Source organism: Engystomops pustulosus, chromosome 8 (genome assembly GCF_040894005.1).
Source record: "Engystomops pustulosus chromosome 8, aEngPut4.maternal, whole genome shotgun sequence".
Lineage (NCBI taxonomy): Eukaryota > Metazoa > Chordata > Amphibia > Anura > Leptodactylidae > Engystomops > Engystomops pustulosus.
Genome location: NC_092418.1, coordinates 87636289 through 87655823, shown reverse-complemented (window position 1 = coordinate 87655823; position 19535 = coordinate 87636289). Strand labels below are relative to the sequence as shown.

Below are 19535 nucleotides of genomic sequence, written 5' to 3'. Positions count from 1 at the left end.
ATACTCCAGGTGAGGCCGAACCAATGCCTTGTACGGTGGTAAACCTGAGAGTCCATCACACTTTTGATATATGACAAAATTTTTCTGGCTTTAGAGGCAGCTGATTGACATTACATGCTGTTATTTAATGATCAGTTTAGACACTTTTTGGTTGTGCGCCAATTCATTAAGCCCTTGATCCACATCCAATTCTAACTTACCCCACAATTAGTGTGCCAAAATAGCGAACCCTGTGTGTACTATTAATAATTGCCACTCTATGGGTGTCAGAAAATGACGATGTGGGGAAATTCTTTTTTCAACATTTTGACATTTTTCAAAGAATTATGAAATAACAAAACAATAAATTTGTCATTGGTGTATTTACGCTGATCCAAAAAATAAAGAGGATGTGGACTGTACAGTGAAAGCATGTTAGGAAATGGTGCAACTGCACACGGTCCATGGAATGTTCAATGGTGACACTAAAAAGTACAACTGTCTTGCAAAAAACAAGCCCTTGTTTGTCTCTGAAAAGGGAATAATAAAAAAGTTATGAACATTGGAAAATGGAGAGTAAAAAAACAAAAACACAAAAACGGAAAAGAGCTGGGTCCTCTAAGGATTAATAATTCCATAAATTTATGTCTCAATCTCCGTAGCTCCTCCTGCTCTATAACATGATGGCAGTAGACTAGATGGAATATGATAGAGACAGGGTTACGGCATGGATATCCCTTTAAATAGGGCTCTCATCATCCGAATATTCTGCCCCACAGAAATCCTGAGTTCTGGAAAGCAGTTTGTTCTTTTCAGAGCAATTTGTGTTGGCCAATATGTTGGGGCTATGAAAGTGAAATATGACAGCAAATAAGCCTTTTGGGTTTGGAATCGCCCTTTACAACATAAGGCAAAGTAGTTTACAACATAACGTTCTCTGCCTGCTGCAATATATAAATCTCTTTTAAAATGTAGAAACACATCCCGCTCGGGGTCTTCACTTCATCGTGTATTTAAATTTTGATTGGTAAACTAAAAAAAAAAAAACTCCTCTGGATTCAATGGGAATGAATGTAATTTACCTTTTCAATTTTTATTTTGTAATGTGTGAGGGTAAGTCTGCACCCTGTATGTACAGGAGGGTGTAGGTATTCAGTGTGCACATGATTATGACACATAATATATTTGTTTTTTTATCCTCTATAATAATCTGATTGAGGGGGTTTGACTGTTGGGACATCCACCGACCGCGAGAATGGGTCCCCACCGACCCTCGTTTTCATTAATTGATGGAGTAGCAGGATGTGCATACTAATAATGATAATAATAATCCTTTATTTATATATAGCGCCATCATATTCCACAACGCTTTACAGATCAACAGCACCATGCACCATTAATATTATGGGAGCATTGGAAATTGCTGAGCACAGTGCTGAGGTGTCTCGGGCACTCACATGGACAAAATAGCAGTACTAGCGATACTCGAGCACTGTGCTCTGTAATTTCTGATGCTTCCATAGTATTGAATGGAGAAGCAGGATGCATGCTGGACCTCCTGCTCTATTAAATAGTGAGAATTGTGATCAGTAGGGGTCCCATACTTGTGATCGGTGAAAGTCCCAACAGTCACACCCCTTCAATCAGATTGTCATCCCCTATCCTGTAGATAAGGGATAACATGCAAAATTGGCACAACCCCTTTAAGACACAGACAGGTTGGTCCAGGCCCAATGACAGCAGGTCCTTTTTTAGAATTCCTTAATCTATGTAAAATCTCACCTGTTTACCTATAAATAATCCACTCCAAAGTCATGTGAAAAAGAGCAGAAAACTGTCATCTTTTGCTAGAGATGAGTCAGGTGCAAAGTTTGGAAGGGGAGGGGGTGGGTTCATCACCTTAAATGTCTATATCTTAGGCTCCATAGCAGATAGAACCATTGTTCTGGTGTCATATTAAAAAAAGCCAATTTCATCTTTCAAACTGCATCAGGCTTGTGGTTTTGTGAGCTACAGAATTGGAGATATGGACCGGGTGCTGCTAGTTTAGTGGAGTAATAGTAGGCGACAGGTTCTCTACTACCTCTCTATGTTCCATCATTGAAATGGGAAGAAATCTATCACATTAACAGGTCCTGAGGCTGCACCAACTAAGACGGGGTCTGTCTAGATCCCATTATCATGTCAAATAATAGAAGCACAGGGTGATGCCATATAATAGGAGCTACCAGAAGATACTATAAGAGGGATACGTTTTTAAAACCTAATATACGGTGCAGTGTCCCAGAGTGCACCTGTAATAGTCTCGCTTCCCCGTACGCCCGGCGGTCTCATGATATCCATAGCAGTAGAACATTAGGCTTTACATCCAGCTTGTAGGTCCCTGGCTGCTGCCTGGGCCTTTGGCTGGAGCCCAGATGCTGACACCAGTCCAGCCCTGACACTTCATTAGGAGCGCAGCTCTACATACTGGGAATACATATCCGATCAGCCGTAAAACACATCATTCCTTTAAGTGTCGGTTTAACGCGGCATCCCTACAGACTAATGTATTGTCCTATTAGCTTCTTATTTGTGTGATGCATTGCTCCCACTGCTATCTATGTAAATTCCTACTTTTATCAGCCCGTGGTGGCGGTGTCGCTGTTTTAAATCAATTGGAACATTTGCACTAAACAACTCTCAGCCATTTGATTCCCTGAAGCGGTTTTGCATAAACTGGATGTTTACGAGTCTATGGCGGAGAATGGAAACAAAAAGGATCCCGGCGACGATTAAAAACAGTATGCGATGTGTAGGCAGAGAGATATTCAAGACGTAATAAGACGGATACAAATAAAAACTACAAAGTGTCTGCAGATAAATATCACGGCCGACTGTCATAATGCAAAATGCTATCTGTGCAATGCAAGACGCTGCCCCCTCGTGGCGCTTAGCGGTCACTGCATTTCTCATTATATTAAGGTAAAGTAAAAAAAAAAAACATCTAGGGGCTCATTTACTAAGGGCCCCGCGGACTGCACTTTCGTCGCACCGCTGCCACAGGGATTTAAAAGGGATTTTTGGCACATGCAATGGGATTTTGGCACAATCATGTCGGCTTTCATGCGACAAAAATCGTGGGGCGGTCCGTCGGATGATCCGACGGATTCGGACAAATCGCAGGATTTAACTTAAAAATTGTGTTGCAAGCCATGCACTTACATACACCGAGAAGAAGAAGGTGAACTTCTTTTATCTTCCTATGCCCTGGTTTTTAAGATAAAAAGGCTTTTAAAATGATGCAAATGAGCCTTTGGGGCTCCAGGCTCCATAGGTGTTAATGGACCTGTTAATTAGGCTCGTTTGCAGAATTTTAAAAGACTTGTGTGCTTGGTTTACAATCCTTCATCCTGGTGGTAGATGTTCTTTAAGGATTTCATATTATTTTTGTCAACTTGATGTCGATTTCCTCTGCGTGTACTATTATAGTCACTTACAATATTTATAGTTTTAGCTGGATATATTTTAGTGTATTTAATATATATTTTAGTTTATTTAATTTATTATTTGTTAATTTTTATTCACTTTATTTCATTTAAGTTCCGTGACATTCTGTGCAATTTTGTGATATTGATACATGTTATATTCATCTTAAGGGGTTAATTCCCATATTGATTTTTTTTTTATGCTTTTTTAAGCATTTTTTCTATGTAATAGACACTTTCTTGTTTATAGACGCTAGCAAAAATAGTTTTTTAATTAAAATAGTGCGACTGGAGTCCAGAAATTTCCTATACTGTCTTGTTTATGACAGGAAATTACATGCAGTTTAATGGTAATAAACATAACATGGCAGCATCTAAAAAGCATCAATAATAGAAACAGAAATTGCATCCAAAAACGGAAAGTGGGATTGCAGCCTGAGGCCAGTTTGCAACTCAATCTCATTCAAGTGAAAGGGGCTAAGCTGCAATACCATGCACAGCCACTATACAACATAGGCGCTGTGCTTGGCGAGCAGTGAAGAGACACATTGCTTACAAACTACTGATTGCTTCCAGCCCCCATTGATCTTATGGTCTAAGGCTAAGTCATCAATATCTCTGCCCTAGAAACTTCTTTACCAGGATCAATCCTCCTATAAGCAGCAATTATCTGAATCTTGAAAACACCCTCTATGGGGAAATCAGATTCAGCACAAATCCCCTGCAACCAGTCAATAGACAACAGATCATTTTATACCATTTTATGGCAAACTATTAACCTTCGAGACTTCTAAGAACTTTCTCCATCGCTTGTTAATTGTCTATCTATAAGATAGAAGCTTTATAGTTGTAACCGGAAAGACTGCTCTGAATTCATCCGAAAAATACATCCTGTCCAGAGGTTGGGGTCCAACTGGATTCAGAAGATGTAGACATTTACAACAAGATCTGGAGCTCAGCAGTGGATTATTATATAGGCGGTTAGGGCAGTAGCCCAGGGCCCAAGTCTTCTTAGGGGCCCCATGGACATCAAAACCAGCCACCAAATTTAATACAGAGAAGGACCCTCACCCATCTGTTCCTGCTCTCAATACACAGGTACACAACAGCCAAAACAATGAGTTCTGTTAGATCTCACATTCAGCAAATAATTGTAAATTAAAATGAAAAGTTATACAGTTTTCTAATATGCTTCATATGGATAAAAACCGTTCCATGGACATGTGATGTCACACAGGTGCACAGCTTGTTACAGTAATCAGAACTGTGTGTTATAACGAGCCATGCACCTGTGTGACATCACATGACCCGGTATATATAATGAGTCATGCACCCGTGTGACATCCCATGACCAGGGATATATAATGAGCCATGCACCTGTGTGACATCCCATGACCAGGGATATATAATGAGCCATGCACCTGTGTGACATCACATGACCAGGGATATATAATGAGCCGTGCACCTGTGTGACATCACATGTCCAGGGATATATAATGAGCCGTGCACCTGTGTGACATCCCATGACCAGGGATATATAATGAGCCGCTCACCTGTGTGACATCCCATGACCAGGGATATATAATGAGCCATGCACCTGTGTGACATCACATGACCAGGGTTATTTAATGAGCCGCTCACCTGTGTGACATCCCATGACCAGGGATATATAATGAGCCGTGCACCTGTGTGACATCACATGACCAGGGATATAATGAGCCGTGCACCTGTGTGACATCACATGACCATGCAGTATCTATCAACAGGAAGTAAATAATGAAGCTTTCTGTAGAATATTGGAGAATTATATAATTTTTCACTACACAAACCATATCAATTATTTGCTGAACGTGGACAACACCTTTACGTTTTACAACAATATTAAAAAGAAGTTTTCTAATGTAAAAAAAAGCTGTGCCACTTCTAAGTTATGGGCACTGTACAGTCTGTGGAAAGAATATGTATTGGAAAATTTCTCAAGTCTTCTGTATATAGTCTAAAAAATTATGCATACAGTTTACCTGGTGCTTGCGGTGCAATAGTGAACGTGCAGTGTCCCATAACATACAGAGACATGCACATGCTGACTGACAATACTGCTGCCCTCTGCTGGTAGCATCCGGTACAACCAGGAATTTATTGGCTTGATTATCTTTACAAAACTGTAAGCCTATATTGTGACTGGGACATGTTTTATGGATTTTTCAAACCAGACTTGGTCACACATAAGTGAAAATTTGGATGAAAAACCCAGCTTTTACTTTACTGAATGACCTGTAACCATGAAAATACCTAGTAGACAGTGGGGCACATTTACTTACCCGGTCCAGTCGCGATCCAGCGGCGGGTTCTCCGACGCTGATTCGGGTCCAGTCGGGATTCACTAAGGTAGTGCGCCCGATATCCACTAGGTGTCGCTGCTGCGCCGAGGTCCGCTGGAGTTCACCTTCTATTTCTTGGTGCAGGTAAGTGCGTGTAAAAGCGACACTTTTTTGTTAAATACCACGCCCCCCGATTTCCGTCGCATGCAACCCGTCGCCGAAATCTGATCATGTGCGCTGAAATCCCGGAGCAATTCAGGGAAAAACGTCGCAAAGCGGAAAAATACGGGAAACCCGCCGAAAATGCGCGAATCGGACCCTTAGTAAATGACCCCCAGTGCTTCTTACTTCTCAGCAAATTATTTTGCTGTTCAGTTCAGTTCACAGTCACAGCGGAATCATTGAATTACATCTTATATAGGTTCTGAGGGGAGGAGCATGACTCCAGGTTCTAGGAATACAATGAAATGGAGTCATGCTCCTCCCATCTGGCCCTGCACCAGGTATTACCATGGACTCGGTACAGCGCTGTGTATATAAATAAAGGAATCATTATTATTATTCAATGAATTATCTATCACTGGAGTGTTCCTTTAACCCTCGTAAACACCTGCTGTCAATCACTGATAGGACCTCCCCAATGACTACATCGAATCATCACGAGAAAAGATATAACTGAATATATAAAAGTTTATATGGAATCTTTTCTCACAAAACTATCCATCTCCTCCTGTATGTTGGATTGGATTTTCATGCTTTCTCTTATATAAATAAAATTTGGAATCTCCTAATGATGGGAGAGCTATAGAAGCAGCAGTGGGTGAACCTGAACTTTCTGAGCTATAGAAGCGCGCTCCCTCCACCCCATCCAGTAGTACGTTTTAGTAAGTGGGTTCTCCGTGCTGTGTTTCACACCCGTGCTGACATCTGGTGCGTAGAGACACAATTTTTAAGTGTCTAGTTCTGCTTTGTAGCAAGTGACTGCCAGCTCTGATGCTGCCCCCCATCTTGCTGCCTGAGGCTAGAGGCTCAACTTGCATCATGGCTGGTGCACCCCAGGATTGCAGAGACCCCAGTCTGCACTTCTCACCTGGGATAACGCAAGGTTTCATTATCTCTGGTGCTGGCTGCTTGTTTCTGCTGATCCCTAGCATTGATATGATCTGCAACAGCAGCTTCCAGTAGTCAGCAGCCAGTCTGTAACCTGACTCGCCCCCCATGCTTTACACTGCAGCTGGAGATCTTCAGCTTTTGGCTTCTGTGCTCACTAAGCAGTCTATAAATTACTAGCTGATCTTCATTGATGATGAAAAAATATTACCAAAAATGTCTCAATTAATCAGTAACATGATCATATATGTAAAAATAATCAAATAAGAGAAATCAAACACAAAGAGTAAAGAAAAGGCAGTAATATTAGCAATAAATCTATAATGTATAGTATTGAAAACATTGAATAATTCAGAAAAAAAATTCAGAAAGAGAAATAATATCAGATAATATTGACAAAAAATGTTTCTGTACGGTGAGAATATATTATAGATAAATAGACAGATGATCGATGTGAATACAAGTTTATGTACAGGGGTCCTATGCGCTGTCATTGGCCATTTTATATCAATATGTAGGAAATGACACTGATACATTAGATGTATCCATGGCTTTTCAGGTTTATTGTGTGATGCCTCTAAACTGACCTCATCTCACAGATAAATAATCTGCAGGGTAAATACATGTCTTAGGTTTATATTCAGAAATGTATTCCCCATCATCCATTACTATATATTCTATACCAGGTACTGCACTAGAAGGTGGAAGGGATTATTACTGCTTTTGTTTCATTCTCAATCTGCAGCGCCATCTAGTGTCCAACTGAGGCAAGTGCAGTGGAAACAATAGGATCGTTTTTTATTTAAATATTGCCATCTAGTGTCCAACTAAGCTAACTGCAGGTTGTAATAATGGACTGGGGATTGTTGCATAAGGAAATTTACTTGCCAGACTACAAACACATGGAAAACACACTGGTTATTTTCCTAACTTCATTACTGTTAACATTTGAATTTACAAAATGCATAGTAAACGCAAGGTTAATACATGCGTTAACGTAGCGTTTATATTGCGTTTTATAAACCCAAATGTTAACAGTAATGAAATAAGGTAAATCACCTCTCCTCAGTCGTTGTAATTAGTTTCAAAATGCATTAAAAACGCAATTAAACCGGTATGTGTGACCTCACCCTTAGAAGTAACCAATTAGAAAAAAAGCAAAAATTTAAGAATTTTGACAAAAGAGGTTACTGTGCAAAATGTTAAACAGTTAAAGCATGTGAAATAATTCCAATTTACATGTTAATCGGGTCCATGGGAAAAAAACTTCCTTTGCACCTGCCCTGGACCAGGTGCAGAATTGTGCCAAAAATGGCGCAAAAACGTCAAAAGTCGTTAAAATTTGACAATTTGCCTAGCTGAAACTATGATACATGTGCCCCACTGTGTATTATCCCTGGACTGTGACATCACAATGTGTATTATCTGTATACTGTGGCATCACTGTGCATATTATATCTGTATTGTGACATCACTGTGTGTATTATCTTTTACTGTGACATCACTGTGGGGCACATATACTGACCCGGTCAAGGAGTTCATCCAAAGTGCAATGTTCTGATGATAGTGCGCTCTGGTGCGATTCACTTAGATCCTGCGCCTGATTTCCTGCATGTGTCGCTTCCCCGCTCAGGTCCGCCGGAGTTCACCTTCTTCTTCCCGGTGCATGTAAGTGCATTGTCTTGCGACACAAATTGAAAGTTAATTCCCGCACTCACTCCGAGTCTGTTGGATCGTCCTACGGCCTATCCCCCAATTTCTGTTGCATGGAAGCGATCCCCTGCTAAATACCTGTCCCAGCGGCGCAAATCCTGAAAACCATGAACAGTCAGATGAAAGTACGATCCGTGACCCTTAAATACCCATAAATAAGCCCCAGTGTGTATTATTCTCCTGAGAGTGTCATGTCGTAGGAGCATCATTACAAACTGCTGTGGGTCTGAAATAACTAGCCACTTACCTGCTTACTGGCCATAGACCAAATTATGTCACTATCAATTATTAGTAATATTTTACTAACTGCCTTACAGGTCTGATGTGCTGCCATCATAGACTGTAAGCTCTTGTGAACAAGGCCCTCATTCTTATTATTCTATTGTAATGTCTTATATTATTTGTATATGTCCCCCGTGGTCTGTAAAGCGCTACTGAATATGTCGGCGCTATAGATTATTATTATTAGATAAATTCTTTGTCAAGTCAGCTGTGGACCTCACAAATACAAAATGTTTCACTGCCATCTGGTGGACCAGAAAAGTAAAGCACCTGTAGAGAACACAGCCGTAGGCAAAAAAAATTACATTGCAAACCATTCATAGTGAAGAAAATACAACAATTAAGCAGCCACTTCCAGAAGTTCTAACAATCCCTATAAAAGGGTGTAATCTATAGTCTATAGGAAACTTCTATATCAAACTTGGAAGGGAACTTATCCCTGATTATATCATTTTTTCCCAATCTGGGCTTGGAGTTAAAATTGATCCTACTCAAGTTTCTCGGTGTAAAAAGGAACATGTTTTGGTGAACAGCACCTCTGCTTCTGACAGGTCGCATGTAATCATGCATTGATGTACTTTACATCCTTACAATGATTGTGCAGCTTCTGTAGTAGAGAGATGCTTGTCAGCGACAGCCTGACTCTCATTCATAGCTCCCAGTTGTCCCGGATTTGGTGGGACAACCGCTGTCCTGCCACCGAGGGCGGTTGGGAGAATGTCTCCTCCCCTCGGCTGGCTCTGTCAACTCCTCTCACATTCAGAGCTCGGGAGAAGTGAAAGTGGGAGTGCTGCAGGGGAACGGTGTGAGGTAAGTAAGTTTTTTTTTGTTTAATACCACCAACAGGAGGAGAAGAGGGACAATAGGATGATGAAGGACAGGGGGGAACAGCATGAGGATGGAGGAATGGAGACCACAAAATGAGGAAGATGGAGGACAGGAGGCCACAGTATGAGTAAGATGGAGGACAGGGGGCCACAATATGAGGGGGATGGAGGACTGGAGGCTCCACTATGAGTAAGATGGGGGATGGAGAACAGGAAGCCACAATATGATGGGAATGGAGGGAAGAATGCCACAATATGAGGGAAATGGAAGACAGGAGGCCACAATATAAGAGGGAAATGGAAGACAGGAGGCCACAATATGAGGGAAATGGAAGACAGGAGGCCATAATATGAGGGGGTTCGAGGACAGGGGGCCACAATATGAGGAAAATGGAGGACAGGAGGCCACAATATGAAGGGGGTGGAGGACAGGGGGCCACAATATGAGGGGGTGGAAAACAGGAGGCCACACCATGTGAGGAGAGGTTGGGGTAGGAGTACAGAAACCTCAGGCATTATAAGTTTGGGGAGATAAATAAAAGTATGGTAACCAAATGTAAATGGAGGATATAATTAAAGAGGAGGTATTATATGTTGACAAGTAGCATTAGGAGATATTATATGGGTCCATAGGGGGGGGTTGTCTACAGGAATGGGGCATTAAGGTTGATATTATACTATTCTTGTGGGTGGGGCAATGGCCAAGCATTTGGCATGGTTTAGAAAAAAGAGAGAGGAAAGTTGGGAGCTACGCGTCTCATCATATACAAGGCAGGGGTTGTTTTAGTGTCTCCTGGCCTTCTTATAGATTCACTGGGACTCCTGGATGGACTTGAAGTGTCCCCAATTACACAATGGCCTCAGTGCGTTTGGTGACATCACTTGTTTCACTTATTACCCAGCAACTACATCCAAGCTTGTAGCTTTAAGAGGGTTTACAGAAATTCTGGAAAGCTTCATGGGGGTGTTAAGGAGATTGCACTGGTTTCGGACGCCATCTTGACTACTGTCCACCATTTTAAGTATTAGCCAGGGGTCACGCTGGGGGTCAAAGCACTGTCCAGTTAAATTCATAATTCAAACTTCAGTTCTTTTTTTTATTTAAGATCTGCCTGTAAGGATTTCTCCTTGACACTTGTTATACATAATTGTTCTCCTTCTCATCTTGCTCTCTAGCATTGTTTATCTTCTGGAGACATTCTCAGTACTTTTTGTAGCTTTTGATAACATAAACAATATCGTTTATCTGTGTACAAGGTCCCTGAGAACTGAGCACAATTAATTAACTTTTTGTAGAAAGTATTAAAGAGCGGTTGTAGTACATTTAAACTAAGCCTATAGCATCCAAGCACCTTATCTCCTTGTCACGCCCACCAATGCTGATTTTTCTGTCTTTTTATTATGCATTTGAGATATTAAACGGGAGAAGATCTTTACATACACTAAGAGACTGACGTGTCTTGGTATTATGTTCCAGTTCCTGGTACCAGGACAACCATGAAAGGGTTAATTAGAAGGTCACTGTACAACATGAAGTAAGGGCCGTTAGGCCCTTGATAAAAATCTCTAACAGTGGCAAGGACTGTGGTGGACAAAAATACATCATTAAATACAAAAAATATAGTATAACAATGTTTATTTTGTTTAATTGGAATAAACTGAATATTACCGGAGCTGTAATCCCAGATCCCTGAATTCTGACCGGTTCACAAGTTCAACTATGAGCCAACTTACAGTTTATTTCTATGAAACGTCTCCCTACTTCCCAATTATCTGTGTACCTCGCTCTGAAGAATCATGACAGCGTGGTTAAAATGATGATGCTCCAAGGTGGCTGACGTTCCGTAGAGCTGAGACAGAGCTGAGCCGCTTCTGAAAGAGAAGAGATCAGCACAATGACACTTGTCACCGTGTCATACAATGTCAGTATCCCACTGATTTCATCCATCTAGAAGAGGCGGAGAAGTGACAGGCGATGACTCAGTGTTCACTGACCTTGCAGAGAAGAAGACAACACAGCACGGCCATGATAGTAACATGTCTGAATACTGATACAATCACCTGCAGGAGAACAATCACATCCTAACCAAAATGACAGTAGCTAACAATGGCACTTGTAAGATTTATAATGTATCTGCATAACCACATGAGGTGTGTATTACGATTGATCAGAATATGGATTATCTCATGACAATGGTTGGAGAAGAGCAACACATAATAGTGCCCAAGACAAATAAACATCCAAAAAGCAGACAACTTGCGCCTCTTAGGACAGGATACCCACTAATTTTGTACTCTCACACAGGGATCCACACTTCTTTCCTGCTCTAGACAAGATGGCTGACATGAATCTTCCCTACGCTACTGCGTGGGAACTTAAACTTAAAACATTGTCTTCAGGGCAATGAGATCTCCACTCTATCTGTCATTGGTAAATCTTAGAAAACAAATGTAAAGATCATATGACATTAGTATTGAGTCCCTACCAAACTGTGGGCAACATATCCCTCCTGACCTGGTGATCTGGTGGGAATGTCCTGTAATTTGCAGGCTGTTTGGCGGCGTGTGGTCGACCTAATCTGATTTAATGGGTCATTGCAGTGAGAATGACCCGGTCCCGGTGCTCTCACTATTGCCCCTCCTGCATGCCAAGGTCAGACGTTCCCTTATAGGGTTCATGCTAATTGCGGCTAGGTCGCTGACCCATACACTGTGGAAATCCACGAGACCTCCTACTATCTCCAACAGGTTTTCTGAGATTTTGAATGTCAACTTTGGCTCGGACTCTTAGCAAGACACTTCCTCTTGTCTGGTCATATGCCCTGCACCATTATATGTTTTCCCTGACTGCACATTCCCTTCCCAACTTTGTTTCTCCTCTGACTTTCTCCCCCCCCATCCGACTATTCCAATCACACTCTCAGGTCAGGCGGCAGTCGCTCACTCCTACATGATTGCCCACGACATAGGTTCCTACTACGATTGAATCTCAAGATCTTTACTTAACATTTTATTTTTTTACTGGGATCAGCTTCCTTCTTGGGTTGAGTGTTCTCTGCACCCTCTGGTGTTGATACAATGCTCTTTTCTATGTCTTATTATGACTTTAGTGTTGACATGCACCTAAAATATTTAGTTATGTTTACTTTTTTTCTATGACTATTGCTTTTTGCTTTTTCCATTCCTCATTAAACAATAAAGGAATGATACAAAAGAAAGACACTCCAGCAGCAGAAAACATACCCACGTACCACCATTCCTACAGTGTTCCCTTATGGCAGTGACCACTTTTAGCAGGATAGGGAGGTATGAGGATCAGAACAAAATTTAGCAAAGTTTATGGGGAGACTCTGCAATTATAACCTTACATGTTCCTTATCCGCTAGAAAGCACTATATGGTCAAAACTGCTGCTAGATTCAGTTTAAGGTGACCATATACATAAGTACTGTATAGGTCCATTTGAACTAAAAGGTTTTGATTGGACGGCCTAATGGGTAAGAGATTATACCAACGTTCTTTTAAAGAAGGATTGGGTGAGATGGGATTCTTCTTCTTATCAGACATTAGCATCCAGAGGGTGTCTAACATTTGCATACTAGTTTCTGGTGGATGGGGTTAGGAGAAATACATTTGGATGTTAAAGTTATCTAAGGTTTATGACCAACTTTACTTTACAGATGACTCTTGACTAGTAGCAGTGGGTCCACTGCAGGGAACCATTTATCAGTTACATTTTCCCTGACATGTTATATAATAACTGCATAAATAAAATAGCAAAACACCCAGGAAATAAATAATAAGGGGGAACACCATCTACAACTTCTTCTTTTATAAGGTTAACAGTGATGTGTTTGTGGATGAGTGGGGTCATTTGTCATGTTCAGCTCTGGTCTCCTTCATTTTCTTCTGTTCTATGAGGTTGGTTGAGCAATGCTGGAATCCCAGCCAACTCCATAACACTATAGTGGTGTAGACAATAATTGGGTGAAGGGTTGGCGGCACAAACGGTTAAAATGTGGCAGTGGAAGAAGGAAGGAATGTAATTATGAAATGGAGAATTGTTGCAGAGGGGGTGGAGAATGGGATTGGACTGTCACAAGAGATTTATGGACCTTACTATTTCACTTCTGGATCTCAGCCTATGATGACAAGATGGGTTTTCATTCTCCAGAAAGGAGTATAAGAGATTATGCTTGGAAATTAATAGAGTAAGTCTCCCTGGAGGAGGTCCTGCAATGCTGTACTATCCTGATTTAATCAGCAAGTCAGCTAAATATGGTGGGGGCAGTGAAGTAAACTGGAAAAGACCCCAACTATAATGTAGCCTTTATATAGGGGACTCCGCACACTCCAGCACCCAGGTGCCAGATACGTACATAGTCCAGTAGAGGAGTAAAGTCTTTGTGGGGTCCCTGTTTGGTATCTCTTTCCCATATAAAGAGTTCTTTAAATAATACATTATAGTTGGAGAACCTGGTAGAGATTTTGCATTGACCCCCAACCTCTTCAAGCTTTGCCTCTGCTTACCAACTTGATAAATTGATGATAACACAACCTGTTCACTTTCTGGCAAGTAGGGGATTGTTGGCAAGTATGTAAATATTACTTTGTTATCTAATACCTAAAAAGAAACTCTAAGTAGATTACCCAACCATCTGTAACCCTACTCTAAGCTAAGCTAAATAATAAAACTGTCCTCCATATAGTTGTAGACTGGGAACCCAGGAGTCACTACAATAATTCATGTTGCACACTATTCTACAACTACATGTAAAAATTACCTCATTCCTTTTGAAAAGGCTGATTTTTTGGAAAACGCCGCTTAATGGGACAGCCATTTAGAAGGGGATTGTGTCGCATGCAATCGGATATTGGCACATCGGCGCCGGCTTTCATGCAATAGAAATCGGGGGGGGGGGGGGTGTGCCATCGGACGATCTGACGAATTCAGACTGAGCGTGGGATTTAACATTTAAATTGTGTTGCAAGACATATACTTACATGCACCAGGAAGAAGAAGGTGAACTCCGCCGGAACTGAGCAGGGAAGCGACACGTGCAGGAAACCGGGTGCACGATCTTAGTGAATCACACCGGAGTCCATGATCGTCGGACAACGCACAGCGGGGATCGGGACAGGACCAGGTAAGTACATGTGCCAAAGACTTACAGTGGGTACAAAAAGTACCCCTTTAAATGTTTCACTCTTTGTCTAATTGCAGCCAAGATAAAAAAGGTTCTTTTTTTACTCAATAATGTACGCTGTGCACCCCATCTTGACAGAAAAAAAAAGAAATGTAGATATTGTTGCTAATTTACTAATCATGAGAGACGACCTTGTTGAGAGAGGTAAAGAAGAACCCCAAGATCACTGTGGCTGAGCTACAGAAATGCAGAAGGGAGATGGGAGAAAGTTATACTAAGTCAACTATCCTTGCAGCTCTCCACCAGTTTGGGTTTTATAGCAGAGTCTGCTGATGGAGGCCTCACCTTACTGCAAGACATATGAAAGCCCCATACAACTTTAAAAAAACCACTTGAAGGACTACCAGACTATAAAAAATAAGATTCTCTGGTCTGATGAGAGAAAGAATGAACTTTTTGGTGTTAATTCTAAGTGGTATGTGTACGGAAAACCAGGCACTGCTCATCACCTGACAAATACAATCCCAACAGTGACACATGGTGGTAGCAGCATCTGGCTATGGGGGCAGGGACAGGACCACTGGTTGTAATTGAAGGAAAGATGAATGCGGCGAAGTACAGAGATATCCTGGATGAAAACCTCTTCCAGAGTTTTTTGGACCTCAGACTGAGCAGAAGGTTCAGCTCCAAACAAGACAATGACCCTAAGCACACAGCTTAAATAATAAAGCAGAGGCTTCAGAACATCTCTGTGACCATGCCTGACTGGCCCAGCCAGAGCCCGGACCCAAACCCAATTGAGCATCTCTGGAGAGACTTGAAAATGGCTTCCACCAATGTTCACCATCCAACCCGAGAGAACTGGAAAGGATCTTCAAAGAAGAGGCAGAGGATCCCCAAATCCAGTTTTGAAAAACTTTTTACATCTTCCCAAGAAGAGACATGGCTGTACCAGCTCCAAAACTGCTTCTGCTCAATACTGAGCAAAGGGGCTGAATACTTATGACCATGTGATATTTCAGTTTTTCTTGTTTAATAAATTAGCAAAAATATCTACATTTCTTTTTTATTTTTTTCAAGATGAGGTGCAGAGTGTACATTAATGAGCAAAAAAACTTTTTTGATCTTACAAATTGGCTGCAATGAAAGAAACAGTGAAAACTTTAAAGGGGTCTGAATACTTTCCGTATCCACTGTATACAGGCAGGGGATGGTCTTCTCATAATCTCAGAAATGAGCTACATTTTTCCACCTTGCTTCCTGTTGGAGAACATAAAGGGGCAGATTTATAAAAAGTGTACTAATGACAGTGGAGAGTTAGACTACACCGTCTTATTCTGCACCAGAGGGGGGAGGGGCTGAAGTGGATAATGTATGAGTATACAGTGGGATACGTTATAGTCCACTATTGTAAGCAACTGAAAATTGGAAGAAAAGAAGTGTGCTATAATGGACCGAAAATGAGGTACAAAATAATCTTTATTAATTCATAAATTTACAACTACACAAGGGTTAAAATCAATTAAAAGTACATAAGTACACAAAAAACACACTGGATGGACGAAGCACAGTGGCTCCAATCCACCCACCACCCCTAACAATAGGTATAAAGGCGTATACAAGGTGCAAGAGAGAAATTCCTATTCCGTATCAATATTGTTGACCACAAAAACACAATACAAATAAATACACATGTACGCAATAAATAAATGCCTGTCTGCCAAAAAACCCCCACAGCTGTCAATGTAACGAGGCAAAAATGGAAACAACAATTAAAGTGCAAGTGCAAAAAAAGTGCTGAATTTCAACTACACCTCTAATACAAACTGGGCTGGGCTCCAATCCGGCCCAACACCCGGGAGAAACAGTGGTCAAACAAAGGTGACAATGCCCATACTAACACCTAGAAGTTGATAGGGGTGGAATGTTCCCCACGCGTATCGTCGCTATCCGCGACTTCCTCAGGGGTCAGACCCTTTATACCTATTGTTAGGGGTAGTGGGTGGATTGGAGCCACTGTGCTTCGTCCATCCAGTGTGTTTTTTGTGTACTTATGTACTTTTAATTGATTTTAACCCTTGTGTAGTTGTAAATTTATGAATTAATAAAGATTATTTTGTACCTCATTTTCGGTCCATTATAGCACACTTCTTTTCTTCCAATTTTCAGTTGCTTAAAGGGGTATTCTCATGTGGGCATTCACTTTCAGTTTCATTAATCTGCCATATATAAACATTTCTTCAATTAGATGTTATTAAAAAAAATGTTCCTGTGTGAAGATAATTTATCATAAATGTAGTCATATGATCCCTTAGAAACAAGACTGTGTCCTTGGTTACGGCCACGTCTGCTGGAGAGATTGCACAAAGAAACAAAGAGTTTCTGAATGTTAAATGTCTGGAAGTTATTGCATGTCCTACAGCCGTCCTGTGGTAATGAACGCTGAAGCCAGGTGGTCAGGCAGAGCTCATTAGCGCATGTCTGGCCACCGCTGTCAGAATGTGAGGTGGTCGTATCCGGGGAAGCCATCTCGTTTCTAAGGGACTACATGACTACATTTATGAGAAATTATCTTCACACAGGAACATTTCTTTTAATAACATCCAATTGAAGAAATGTTTGCATATGGCAAATGAATTTAATTAAATGTGAATGCCCAGATGAGAATACCCCTTTAATTGCCAGTGTGTGGACCAGTTAACACTAGAGCTGTGCTCGCCCCAATAGTCTGTTTAGTCCACTATTGTAAGGATACATCAGGAAACCACCAGATACATCCTTACAATGGAGGGTAAAAACATGATATTAATGTAGCCTTATGCAGGTCCTGTCAGTAGCATGTGTACATGCTCATACTGTATGATAGCTGTCCATGGCCACTACATCAATAAACATGGGATAATGGTTGATTTGTCTCTGCATTAAATGAGTAACCCAATATATGAATATTAAAATTCATTTTGGTGTAAGGATGGTTAGGAAGGTTGACCAATCATGCAATGGAAGGGGCTGAGGGCCAACCTTGGCTCATCAGGGGATTTATACAGGGTCGGCTCCAGGTATCAGTAGGCCCCTGGTTGACTGAGCCTCAGTAGGCCCCTTTGAAGTGAACTTACGTGGCAGCATTAAAAATTCAGAAACTAAAAACAGTCTCCTGTCCAAAAATATTCCCTAGTTTATCATACCAAACAGCCCCCTCCTGGTTATTTTATATAAGCCCTCCGCACGCCCTATGGATTCATTACATATGGCCCACCTGACCGCGATGGATTCCTTATGTGGGCCCCCCAGCAGCTCTGGGCCCCGGCACTTGCCCAGGTATCCCCAGCGCTAGCACCAGCCCTGGATTTATATGTTCACCATAGGTCACTCTGAACCTGGTTGTCTATAGTTTGCTTAATATTATTATATTCAATGCTCTTCCAGCATTTTTCTTCCTTTTGAAGGAGAGCTAATCAGCATAAATTAATAATAAAAGGTAATGGCAATATTTTTGACATTAATGTGTCCATATAAGCAACATAAATGAGCCCTTGAATTTAGGAAGTCTGCTTATACCAGAAAAATACTGTTGACAGCATGAAATGAGATGGAATCCTGCAATTAAAGAAAGAAGCGTGGTCGCATCATTTCCCATAATGCGTTTACACAGCAGTAGTCGGCTCTGTTCACGTAGTATAAAAATGAATTTTCCTATATATAAATCTACATGTCAATGAATGGAATGTAAGGATTTGCTAATGGGATTCTGCACTGTGTAACAATGAATGAACTTACTTGGCCTGGAAGGCATTATTGGTTCCTCTGTGGTCAAGATCATGACATAGACACCCCACGAGCGCAGCCAGTATCTCCACCTCGGACAGAATTTCCTGGAATCCTGCTGTCTGCAGATTAAAAATATATAAGACTGTAACTTACATGCAGGAAACTTGAAAATTCACACATGATGTGGAGAAAGGATCCACATCACAGCAGATGCACATCGATAAATATTTTAAAGGGCTCACACTAGATGAAGAAAATGTAACAATGTACTCAACTGTTAAGTGGATGTCCCACTAAAAAGACTTGTCCTCTATTCACAGACTACTGGGGGCATTTACTATGTGATGTACCTGTCTATTCTTTTGCACCACCAGAATCCATTTTTGTTATTTCTGTGTCATGTGTGCCATATTTTGCCACAAAATACTAATTTTTCCGACACTCAATTTGTTTTTGAATCCCAAAACTTCTAGTTACCCAAAACATTTTTTGGTGCAATTTTTGGCGCTTACTAAGATTAACAAAAAGCAAGTCTACCAACTTTTAAACTCCCTCATGAATGTGGTTTGTTATTTGTGATACTCATTTGTTCTTCCTATGGTACGCAAATACATTATGGCTATGTGGCACAATACAAAAAGTGCTCCCAGCAAAAATTAGGCACCCAGCGGCAAAAGCAATTGTTGCCTCCCTACGTGTCAGCTCACTGGGATATAAAACAAATAGGTAATCTGGGGGCAAGAGGGGCTGAAGAATTTTTTTTATAGTCTCTTATAGACTTTTATATAGTCCCAAAGTCAAGTGTGGCCACATGTAATTCTTGATCTGTCAAAAATAGTGCATGCATTGGTTCAGGGGCGTAACTAGGAGAAGCAGGGCCCCATAACAGACTTCTGAATGGGGTCCCCCTAGCCCCTCAAAA

At 41.1% G+C, this 19535-nt stretch overlaps 1 protein-coding gene across 2 annotated transcripts in view; it reads right to left on the bottom strand.

Moving 5' to 3' along the window:
- PDE11A (phosphodiesterase 11A) overlaps nt 1-19535 on the bottom strand; it is a 372295-nt gene that overhangs the window by 64467 nt on the left and 288293 nt on the right. For both annotated transcript variants that reach the window (XR_011849439.1, XM_072121624.1), the window contains exons 13-14: nt 18623-18732; nt 11481-11571 (exon numbers count right to left, since the gene is read on the bottom strand). Coding sequence is in view for 1 of the 2 variants with exons in the window: in XM_072121624.1 (XP_071977725.1) it covers nt 11481-11571; nt 18623-18732 (201 nt within the window). In the remaining variant the exon portion in view is untranslated. The remainder of the gene's footprint in view (nt 1-11480; nt 11572-18622; nt 18733-19535) is intronic.